Source organism: Temnothorax longispinosus, chromosome 6 (assembly GCF_030848805.1).
Source record: "Temnothorax longispinosus isolate EJ_2023e chromosome 6, Tlon_JGU_v1, whole genome shotgun sequence".
In the NCBI taxonomy this organism is placed as follows: domain Eukaryota; kingdom Metazoa; phylum Arthropoda; class Insecta; order Hymenoptera; family Formicidae; genus Temnothorax; species Temnothorax longispinosus.
The window spans coordinates 7,123,806-7,135,882 of NC_092363.1; the positions used below are offsets into that span (position 1 = coordinate 7,123,806).

The 12,077-nt window shown below is 44.8% G+C and overlaps 3 protein-coding genes across 3 annotated transcripts in view; all 3 read left to right on the top strand.

Annotated features, from left to right (window-relative positions):
• The first annotated feature begins 205 nt into the window (after positions 1 to 205).
• On the top strand, positions 206 to 2,124 carry Alg3 (Alg3, alpha-1,3- mannosyltransferase). Its single transcript, XM_071780855.1, has 2 exons — positions 206 to 480; positions 562 to 2,124. The coding sequence occupies exon 2, from the start codon at positions 567 to 569 to the stop codon at positions 1,866 to 1,868; it is 1,302 nt and encodes a 433-aa protein (XP_071636956.1). The 5' UTR covers positions 206 to 480; positions 562 to 566; the 3' UTR covers positions 1,869 to 2,124.
• Positions 2,125 to 3,040: 916 nt separating this feature from the next.
• Positions 3,041 to 6,991, top strand: LOC139814540 (very-long-chain 3-oxoacyl-CoA reductase). The gene is made up of 4 exons (XM_071780859.1): positions 3,041 to 3,609; positions 5,212 to 5,587; positions 5,741 to 6,084; positions 6,242 to 6,991. The coding sequence occupies exons 2-4, from the start codon at positions 5,213 to 5,215 to the stop codon at positions 6,495 to 6,497; spliced, it is 975 nt and encodes a 324-aa protein (XP_071636960.1). The 5' UTR covers positions 3,041 to 3,609; position 5,212; the 3' UTR covers positions 6,498 to 6,991.
• Positions 6,992 to 8,204: 1,213 nt separating this feature from the next.
• The window catches only part of LOC139814530 (elongation factor-like GTPase 1), a 34,334-nt gene continuing 30,461 nt past the window's right edge, over positions 8,205 to 12,077 (top strand). The window contains exons 1-2 of the mRNA XM_071780843.1: positions 8,205 to 11,545; positions 11,775 to 11,897. Coding sequence (XP_071636944.1) covers positions 9,009 to 11,545; positions 11,775 to 11,897 — 2,660 coding nt within the window. The 5' untranslated portion in view covers positions 8,205 to 9,008. The remainder of the gene's footprint in view (positions 11,546 to 11,774; positions 11,898 to 12,077) is intronic.

Consider the following 12,077-nt stretch of genomic DNA (forward strand, 5'->3'; position numbering starts at 1 on the left):
CGCGCCGATTGGTCGTGACGTCGTCGAGGGTCGCGCGCGCCGCCGCGCGATTGACCGTTTTCGCGCGCGGCCATGGGGAGAGGTTCGTGCACCGCGCCGCACTTTCTGCACTCGGAGTGAAACGGCCGAACGACCGGGCCGGTTGGAAGAAAGAGACGAGCGATACGGAAAGTTCAGCTGCGACGAACGGGAACCGTTGCGGAACAGCGGCTCTGTTTACCTTGCGATCGCCATGTTTACTCCGAAAGGGTTCGGCGAATATTTGCACCGAGGAAAACACAGATTTATCACTGGGCAAGCAGGGCAAGTGGGACACGAAGGAGGAGTACCTTCCCCGCGGCTGCCGTGAGAGATTAATGATGAAAAGTGACGGATTACCGTTCCAACGAGCTGGTTACTCGTCGTCACGCGGATGAACCGATCGTAAGCCGTCCGGCTAACCTCTCAGGTTAATCACGGGATCACGGAGAAGCAACCGAGGTAATATTCGCTGTTAAAGATCTCTCATGAATCTATTTATACATGTTTGATAACGGGAGACGCGTGTCACGCGTGTTGCAGGCGGGATGGCGCCTCGTAGGGAGGCGAGGCCTAACCTCAATGCCGGTAGGTCCTCGAGGAGGGGCAACAAGGGCTGGCTGGAGAATTACCTGGACTGGCGGCAGCTCGTCGCCTTCCTCACCGACCCGAGAAAGATACCGTTAACGGCGAAGCTGTTTATCTACCTGGAGATCGTTCTGAACGTACTGGTCATCTATATCGTGCGGTACACCGAGATCGACTGGCGAGCCTACATGCAGGAAGTCGGGGGATTCCTGAACGGCACGACGGACTACTCAAAACTGCGGGGCGACACTGGGCCGCTGGTTTACCCCGCCGGTTTCGTCTACGTTTTCTCCGGTCTTTACTACATAACTTCGCGCGGGGCCAATATAAGGATAGCGCAGTACTTCTTCGCGGCGTTGTACGTGATCACACTGATGCTGGTCTTCCGGATTTACGCGCGAACCAAGAAAGTGCCGCCCTACGTCATCATCTTGATGTGCTGCACCTCCTACAGAATACATTCGATATTCGTTCTGAGGCTCTTCAACGATCCGGTGGCGATGGTGCTGCTGTACGCGTCTATCAATGCGTTCCTGGACAGCCGCTGGTACTTGGGTAGCGCGCTGTACAGCCTCGCCGTGTCCGTCAAGATGAACATCCTGCTGTTCGCACCGGCGCTTCTCGTCGCTTACCTGTGCACGCTGGGAACGCTCAAAACACTGCTACATCTGTCTATCTGCGCGTTAATACAGCTGATTCTTGGTCTTCCGTTCTTGCTGGAGAACCCTATCGCTTATATAAAGGGCGCTTTTAACTTGGGTAGAGTCTTCGAGTTCAAGTGGACCGTGAACTGGAGGTTCCTCCCCGAGGAGGTATTCGTTCATCCTTACCTGCACGTTTCTCTGTTGCTTCTGCACATGCTGACGCTGCTGTATTGCGCGCCCGTTTGGATCACCTACATGAAATCGTACGCGAAATTGAAGTACGTGGGGAAGGAATTGAAGCCTCAGCTTCGTAAGAAGGAGAAGGTGGACATGTCTACCGTAAGTCAGCTGTTCGTCTATCCCCTTTTCGTCGCGAATTTCATCGGCATTATGTTCAGCAGATCATTGCATTATCAGTTCTACATATGGTACTACCATACGTTACCGTACATCGCGTGGTGCACCGACTACAAGACCGTCCTTAAGCTGACCGTCTTGGGTGTGATAGAACTATGTTGGAACACGTATCCGAGCACGGTGTTCAGCAGTGCGGCGTTGCATCTGTGCCATATAATTTTGCTATACGGCGTCCTAAAAAATAGATCAAAAGATAAGTGAAAGAGCGCACGTATGTATGACGCATTTCTATCTCTCAATCGTATTCCTATGTATAATCTATGTATTAAATACATAGAGTAACGTATCTTTCTATCCGACGTTACTTAACGTCCGTCTCCCAATACATATGAGATGTTTTTGTGCCCACCTCATGTTTTACATAGGACTGTTCAAGACTGTATTTAGAAACACGCGATTATGTATGTAAAATATACCTTTTGTATATATGAACGGAATAAATTGTGGAGAAACGTTACATCTTGTTTTCGAACACGTTCTCGGCATCACCTCCACTCTATTCTCCGACATTTTTAGAAACATAATTTACGCGAGACAAAAAACACTCGGAGATGACGTTATTTATCTTTTTTCTCACACAGGTATTTCGCTATTGCCTGTAAAGATGGTATTTGCAAGTAAAATTAGACCTCAGTGTCTGGAACTTTTTTCCCAATTAATAAAATCGGACTTGAATTTACATGCTATTTCAATTTATAATGGTAACGACTTAATGATAATTGCTGTAGCTTGTATCATACATCATACAGGAAACTAAAAAAAACAAATGAAAATAATTACGCGACTATCAGTGGATTACATGTTTGCGCAATTATATTCTTGTACGAGTAAGCTCTACTCCTTGATTGAAATTGTAGCTTTTAGCTTTGAAATGAACGCAATAAAAATTTTTATTTAATATTTAATATTGCATGCAGCGGTTGCTGATTATATTTGTGCGGACGTCCATCTGCAGTTAATATAACGTTACACAAATACGAGAACCTGAAGCACAACTCCGAAAGTTCGAAGCACAAGTCCGAAGACTTCTGCGAAATTCAGGACAGGTAATATTTATTCAAAACAAATGTCGGTCGATTATTTCATCAGGAAAAGTGTATCGTTTTTCCCATCAGGCTATGCATAAAACTTCATTCTCATTCCGGGAGAAAACGCGGAGGCGACTTATTATTTATTCAAGTAGCACACCTAGGTGTTTTTCCTCGAATATTATCTGCGCCTATAAAAAACTGGAGTGTATCATGGCCATCGAAATCGCACAGATCGAAGAAATCGTGGTGGAGTCTGCGGAAGGAGGCCGCGAGCGGAAGTGTGTCAAAGAGAGAATCGTCTTCTCTCTTCATCAGCCTCGGGTCCTCCCCACCGCCGTTTTCCTTCAGAACGGCGAATCTTTTGCTCGGCCACGTGGACACCGCTACCTTCCTCCGGCGGGGTGGGACGTTCCTGGCGAGCCAGTGGGAACTGGTTCCAGCCCTGACATCGCGTGCGTGCGTGCATCCGCGCGCGCGCGCCCGCGCGTTCCCGAGCGTCGCTGATAGCCCGATTCCGAACAAAAGCATCGATCGCGACCGCTTTCGCAACGCAGTACAACGCCGGCAGTCATCAAAGTAGGTAGCCGGAATCGTCGCCCTTCCGCAAGTGGTAACCTTGGCATTTTCGTCTCTCGACCGGTCCTGGCTCGTTCACCGTTAAGTCGTCGACCTGCCAGTTGCCACGCACGACCTTGTCCTTCGTAATTTTTATGAGATATCGCTACATATATATCTAACGTGTCAGTCGTTATCGAGCAGCCTTGCCGCGCGTACATTTGTTGACGTTTAATCCCCGAGACGAGAGTGCAGACCGCTGTGCATCCCCGGTGAAGAAACGGAGTTTACTATTCATCGTTGGATGATTGGGAGAACCGGAAAAGGAGTCGATTGTCAGTAAAGGTCGAGTTCAGGTGAGAAAGTGAGAAAGTGTTCCGGCACGATCGCCTCGCGCATTGGAGTATAAAAACACGTTGGAGAAAGCTGCATCGAGATAAAATTCTGGGGAGGTTTATGATGAATTTCTGCGGATCTGCCTGTTGTGTTAATTACATTTTTCAATGTGCGAGAATGAGCCTTTAAAGTTAATTTTAAAACTTTTAAGTATCTATTTTTAAAAATAGAAAAGCCAATGAGACAATTTTAATTTATTCAACCTTCAACTAACGCGAGTAGATCGTGTCTGAATGCTGTTATTTCTATATATTTCTCCCTGACAAACAACACTGAGAAAAAAATGTTGACTAAAATTTGCAACTAATTATAATTTTTTTTTGAAATATTTATGTATTTAAATTAAATACGACATATTAAATCCAACATGACGTAATTTGACTCAAATACTTAAATATTTCAATTAAAAAAATTATTATCAGTTGAAAATTTTAGTCAAGTTAACAACATTTTTTTCTCAGTGTAAGAATGCGTGTGTCAAATTGTTTCCTTTCGAAACACGAGTTACCTAAGTAATGTAATGATATTATCGCTGTGCGCCGTGATAAGAAAATTTTAACGGTCGGACTATGCCCCTGTACGCGATGGTTCAATTTTTCTTTGACGGCGACTAACGTAATGGGTTGCCAATATAACGAATGAATATTGTATGTTGATTTTTGCATTGTATGGTAACGAATCAATGCCTTCTGCATTTGTGCTTATCATCCAGTATTCACATGATGAAGCACCTGCGACTCTATGTATGACTGGTATATGAAAGAATCTTGCAACTTAAAAAACTAAAAATGTAATGAAAGAAAGATGAGGAACGCTGATTGCTCCTTTTGCACGAATGCGTATAAAAGTATCTACATGTAATGTGAGGAGCATGCAATGTAAAAAAATAAAGATACTACCAGAAGAAAAATGAGAAACGCTGAACATTCGTCTTGCACGAATGCGCATAGAAGAATCACATGTTTCTCTGTGAGTGATTCGAGAATCGGAATATCAATTACATAAGCGAGTTTATCTATCGCCTGACGAGAAATAAATTGCGTAAGGAAATGAAATCTAAGCAGAAAAACAGTCAAAGATTGATACGAGTGATTCAAAACGTAATGCATGATTTGATGAGTAATGCAAAGATAAGTCACAAGTTAAAGTTAAAGATTAAAATCCAAGTAGGTGGACATGAGCAACAGGTTTTTTTTTCCAAAGCAAGGCAAAAAATGTTGTGTGATAACGAAAGCGAATGTCGGTTGATAATACGACACGAGATCATTAAAGCCAAATCAGCAGTGACTGGCAGGTATACTGGTTGATATCGTCCGACAATCACGCCGGGCGTGATGATAATTTACTTAAATTTAAATAAAGCTTAACTGAAATAATTAAATGTTTACGCAGGTGATTTTTTTTAAATCGTTATTTTGAGAAACACAGATAGTTAGATGTCACGCTTCGCGATTGTTTGGCCGCGATTAAATTAATCAATTATAAACAAATTCTAAAGGTCGATCGCGCGTGACTGCGTGACTGTCCACTGACACGCACGTGCTGTTGCTTGAATTTTATAGAATGGCGCTGGTCTGGTTGGAGAAGATATTTCTCGTGATAGTAGCGTTCATCAGTTTGAGGCTCATCCTAAAGGTCGGGATTCTAGTGTGGAAGAAATTGATCGCCCCGAGTCTCGGATTTGGAATTGACTTCCGAACGCAAGGCAAATGGGCGGTGGTAACCGGCGCGACGGATGGCCTTGGCAAAGCATTCGCCGATGTACTTGCCGAGCAGGGTATGGACATTGTCTTGGTCTCGCGATCCTTGTCCAAGCTGAAGGACACAGCTGCCGAGATCGAGCGGAAGTATCGCGTGGAGACTCGCGTCGTGGAAGCTGATTTAACCGAAGGCCAGGTTGTTTACGCTGAAATCGGAAAAGCGACGCAGGACTTGGAGGTAACATCTTATATAACTCATGGTAAATCTCGATCACATTGATAGAAATATTCCTCAAATAAGATGAAGAGAAGACTGTTTTTTTTTTTTTAAAGAAATGTAAAATGATAAAAAATTTTATCTCTTTGAAAATAACGATATATTTTCCAACAGGTTGGTGTCCTTGTCAACAATGCCGGTGCAAGCTACGACCATCCCGAGATGTTCACGAAAGTGTCGGAGGAAGTCATCGCAAGAATACTGCAGCTGAACGTGGCTGGGATGACCGGAGTCACGAGAGCGGTGCTGCCTGGCATGATGCAGCGGGGGAAAGGGGTGCTCATCAACGTGAGTTCAATGGCCGCGGCTATCCCGAGCCCATATCTGGCCGTTTACGCCGCCAGTAAAGCGTACATCGACAAGCTCAGCGCCGATCTGGCTACAGAAGCCGCACCGAGAGGCGTCACTGTCCAGTGCGTTCTACCCGGCCCGGTCGCCACAAAGATGTCCAAGATCAAGTGAGAGTCTCTTACATAACGGACTGATTCCAAGGAAGCTGTAAAATAATTTTATCTCTATTATATTTTTCAATGCTTACAGAATTTGAAACTCTTCTGACTCGCTCAATTTTCGCTGTCCAATCGTACTCAATATTTTTGTCCTTTTTTTCCTCAGGAGAGCAACGTGGATGGCGCCTACTCCGGAGACGTTCGTCAAGGCGACATTGAAAACGGTCGGCATCGAGTCACGGACAACCGGTTATCCACCGCATTGTTTGATCAGCGGCTTCGTGGACGCGCTGCGCTACATGAGCGAATCGGGAGCGGTATGGCTAGTGACGAAGACGATTCTCAACATAAGGGGACGAGCTCTTCGCAAGAAAACGAAAACCCCGGTAGACTCCTCGCAAGAGGACGTTCTCTCTAATTGAGAGATCGCACGTTTTTGTAACGTCGTTTTCTTATTAATCAATTTATGAATAAGTTAATGTAATCGAATTACTTTTATTTCGCTACTGCTTTGCATTTATTTAAATTTCCATCGACAGCTTTTCATATATCAAAATATCTCTTTTTAAAAGATGGATGGTTTCGCAATTTTTTGTTCCTTGCTATCCAAGATAAGGCGACAAGTTTATAACACCGATTACAATGAAAGAAGGAAAGATAAAAAATAAAAACGATCCATCTTCATTAACGCGTACTGTTTAGATTGGAATACAATAGTGTTTTTTTTTTTTGTTAAGTTTTTGCAGGTCTGTTATAAACGGACAGAAAGGACATTCGTCTTTTATACAAGAACTAATTAATGATAACGATATTATTGAATTTGACGCTATAGTCTTTGAGAGAACACCTCGATATATTTTGTACATTGTACCTACATACCTACAGTGATTGCGATAATAAAATTAATTATACATAACCGACACGTTTCCAATTGCCGTAACGCGCGCCGTGAAATTATACAGAAAGCACAATTCGAATACAAAAAAAAGCTTTCAGTCGTATGATTACAATGTTGTAAGAAACATGAAGAGATATGAAGAGACATGCAAATCTTTGACAAGATTATATATAGTAAGAATCATCGAATCGTTCGCTAAACGGTTCCGAATGTCCCAAATCTCTCTGCTAAATAATTTCTCCTAAATTTCTCAAATCTCTCTCTTCTGAGTAATTTCTCTAAAATCTCCGAAATCTCTCCTGAAACTATGGTCCGTAAAATGTAATAAAAAAATGTTCACTAGGCAAGGTGTGAAAATTATCGAGTGTTTACGAGCGTTTAAGATCTGTCTTTTTGGGTTTATCTCAGAAAAATCTCGATCGTCGTCAGGTAACAGATAAAACGAATTGTTCGACTTTAAATTTCGCCCCGATTATTCGGTCTGAAGTTCGCTCTGAAATTCGTTCTGAAGTTTTTGTCACGTGACCGTGCGTAACAATGGCGCGTGTCCACGGCCCGGCTGCGTTCTGTTTGTCACGCTTTTCACATCCCTTTGAAATTGTCCTGTTTCCTTTCTCTTTCTTTTTGTCCGATTCGAGATTTAGGCGTTAAATTTCGTTCTAGGCGGCAATGAGCGTGAGGAAAACGTAGGTGAGTAAAACGGGCTTGAGACTCGCCGATAAATCGCTCGAAATAAGGCGCACGATCGCGGATCGCGCTTTACCTAACTACTACTAGGCTTGAGTTTATCTCGAGTGACAATACGGCATTTTTATCAAACGTCTCACCGTTCTTAGAACAACTCTAACCGCGAGCTTTGATTAATCGACGCTCAATTCAACCAGCAGCGAATTAATTGATCGAAGCAAGATTTCTAATCTTACAATTAAACAATAAAAGATAAATAATTTTATCCAGCAAAATGAAATAGTAGATACATTAATCTAACTTGATTCATTAATCAACTCTGGCGGTACGATAATTGACAAGCTGATCATCGATTAGACTCATTAGACTAATGGGAGTTTATGTTACCCTTGACTTTGCCGGAGGGAAAAAGAAATTCTTTTTGAGTGAATAATCCACTCTCTGTCTTTCTCTTTCTTTGCTATTCGTCTCTCTTCGTCTCGTATATGCGCAAATCGAATCGCGCACTTCCCTGCACGCGGCCACGCGCCATGCGCCGACGCAATATGGCCGTCCATACCTGCGCCGCCCGCACGTTTCGTGAAAATCACGATTGAACACTCGTGGATCCGTACATATCCGTACGATACGAGCGAGGGATCGCGTTGATCGAGGGTCCCAGGCCGAATTCAAGCGTGTCGCAGGCGGATACCTGGAAAGTCGGTCGCGCGCGAGCACAACGAGGCGAGACGAGAGAGCGGGAAAGCGGCGCGCGTCAAGTCCACGTTCACGTTCCGGTGCGCCCTAACCTCTCCGAGTAGGCGGCAAGTGTCACAGTCGCCTACCGCTGCTGCGCTGGTCGAGCGTTACGAGACGCATCGGCGACGAAGAGGAGGAGAAGAAAGGATCCGACCCGGTTGCCTCGTCGTTCACCCGTGTCCGCGTGTGTGTTGCGCGCGCGTGTCTCGTTCCGCCGCGCCGATAACCGATGTCCGCTGGCATGTTCCGCACGACGACAGCGAGGCCGTTCAACCTGCGTTACATCCTCGCGTTCAACAAACCCTACGCGCTTTGTTGGCGAGAGAATAAACTGAAATAGTGTTTACCCGCGGCACTGAACTACGTGCGCGCGTATGCGATATCGGTCCGATTAACTTAAGTTTACGTTTTTCTACGTTCACCGGTAGAATAAGCCTTAGGTCGAATTATATGTATATATCGTGCCGCGTCACGCGTTTACATTCGTTATCGCAATCGCTGGTATTGTAGAGCGTACGAGCACGTAGGAGCCACACATTATATGTACATTTGTATATATAATCCTGCCTAGTTTCGCATTCCTACCTCCGTCGTTCTTATTCGAGTAACGATGCGCCTTATCAGCCTAGAGAAGCTTAGCGAGATACAAAATGATGCTACGCGTATCAGGAACATATGTATCCTGGCGCACGTGGACCATGGGAAGACCACCCTGGCGGATTCTCTCGTCGCGAGCAACGGCATTATATCCAACAAGCTGGCTGGCAAGCTCAGGTACCTGGACAGCAGGCCGGACGAACAGTTACGCGGGATCACGATGAAGTCCAGTTCGATAACGCTGCATCACGTGCACAACGAGACGGACCATGTGATAAACTTGATTGATTCCCCGGGACACGTGGACTTCTCCTCGGAGGTTTCTACAGCGGTCAGACTGTCGGACGGAGCTGTCATCCTAGTCGATGTGGTGGAAGGCGTATGTCCCCAGACGCGTAGCGCCCTGTCTATAGCCTACGTCGAAGGTTTGAAGCCGATTTTAGTACTGAATAAAGTTGACCGACTGATTACAGAAATGAAATTGACGCCGTTGGACGCCTACGTGCGTTTGACGCAGGTTCTGGAGCAAGTAAACGCTATTATGGGCGAGTTATTTGCGAGCGACGTGATGGAACGTGACGAGGACCGCGAGGAAACGACTGCAGCTACGTCGGGCAAGGTGAACGAGAGGGATCTGGCTGATTGGCAATCAGGTTTGGAGGAGTTAGACGACTCAAATTTATATTTCTCTCCGGAACAAGGAAACGTACTTTTCACTAGCGCAATTGACGGCTGGGGATTTGGTATCAAGGAATTCGCGAAAATTTATTCGAATAAATTGGGATTCAGCGACAAGGTTTTGCGTAAGACATTGTGGGGGGATTTTTATATAAATAGCAAAACGAAGAGGATTATGAAGGGAGCTCAGGAGAAGGCTAAGAAACCGCTTTTCGTGCAATTGATTTTGGACAATATCTGGGCGCTGTACGAGACCATAGTGATACGAAAAGACAAAGATAAATTGCCGACTATAGCTGAAAAGTTAAATATTAAATTGACAACCCGCGACTTGAGGCACACAGATACGAAAGCACAGTTGCAGGCCGTTTGCTCGCAGTGGCTTCCCCTGGCGCAAAATTGTCTCAATATGGTATGTGAGAATGTTCCAGCGCCGCACAATTTAACCGACGAGAAAATCGAGCGACTGATAAGCGGGAACAACGACTTCTCTGCCCTGCCCTTTGAAACGCAGCGATTGAAAAAGGCATTCTTATCGTGCAGTCCATCGTCAGAAGCGCCGATTATTATATTCGTCTCGAAAATGTTTCCAGCGGAGAAAGACATGCTACCTGAAAACAAACCGAAGTCTTTAACACCGGAAGAACTGGCACAAAGAAGAGAAATCGTTCGACAGAAGCATGCGGAGCGACTGGAGCAAAAGAATTCTACCACCATTGAGAATCACGTGGAAGATACGCGCGATCCGTCTCCAATAGTCTCCAATAACGTCCAGGACGTAAAATGTGAGGATGTCATCGAGGACAAGTTGGACGGTACATTAGTGGCCTTCGCGAGAATATATTCGGGGACTATAAAGGTCGGAGATGAGGTGTTTGTTTTAGGACCGAAGCATAATCCCGCTATCGCTTTGGAACGCGAGAAAGCGGGTGAGCAGGTGGATTCGTCCCTCGTGCTCAAGGATTTGAAACCCGGCAGACACATCACGAGGGTGACCGTAAATAAATTGTACATTCTCATGGGAAGAGAGCTCGAGACTGTGAGTAACGTACCGGCGGGTAATGTTTTCGGAATCGGTGATCTCGAAGAACACGTTTTGAAGACCGCGACTCTCTCGACGACAATCGCCTGTCCTTCGTTCACGGAGTTAACTTCCCTCGCGGTTCCTATATTAAGAGTGGCCATGGAGCCGAAACATCCCAACGACTTGCCGAAGCTCATCAACGGTTTAAAACTGTTGAACCAAGCGGACGCCTGCGCCATGGTTCACATGCAGGAGACTGGCGAGATCGTTCTGAGCACCGCCGGTGAGGTTCATCTCGAGAGATGTCTGGAGGATCTCAAGCTGAGATACGCCAAGATCGATATTAACGTGTCTGATCCGATCGTGCCGTTCCGCGAGACCATAGTGCCACCTCCGAAACTCGACATGGTGAACGAGGCGATCGAGAAGAAAGCGATGGAAGTCAACCTCGAGGTCTGGACGTCGAACCGGCAATGTCGTTTTGAGATAGACGCGAAACCTCTACCAGAAAACGTAACAAAATTGTTAGAGAAAAATGCAAATCTGATAAAATTGTTGGACAGCTCCTGCGACAGGTATACAGAGGAGAACGGGGAACACGAGGATATTTCTGACGAGAATCAACCCAACGAGAGATCCATGTCTGATAAAAAGCAGAAAGAAGCAAAGGTATTCAAGAACGAATTGCGAGCAGCCTTTCTCGAAGCGGGGTGGAAGGATGACGTACTGGATAAAATATGGTCGTTTGGGCCACGAAAATGCGGCCCGAATATTCTATTGAACGAGACTGATTACAGCCACAAGAAGTTCTGGGAGCAGCAAAGCACGAATGCCGACCCTCGAGCAGTGTAAGTATTTTTAAAAAATATTAACGTAAAAGCATTTTATTGTACATATCCCGTTTGAAATAGACGAGCATTTAAAATGCGATGTACGTAATTTAATATAAACTTACAGCAATGATAAATGCTGTAATATATAACGCAAAAAATAAATATGTACGAGATCTATACTTTGATTACCTCCTTGAAACTTATTCCGGATGATAATAATACGTATGTTATATGAATTTTTCAGATATGATAACAGTATAGTCAACGGATTTCAAATTGCTACTTTGGCTGGCCCTTTATGCGAGGAGTCTATGATGGGCGTCTGCTTCGTATTGAAGAAGTGGGAAATTTTTGACACTTCACAAAGGTAAATATGCGTAAATGGTTAATAAATATTAAATTGATATCTGCTATCAAGAAATACTCTTATAACAAAATAGACACATACATTGCAACTGCTTTCTTTCTGGAAGATATATATAGTCATCATATAGTACTGACGTTTTTATATTGAGCGAAATTAAGCAAGGAGGTCATATTTGGGCGC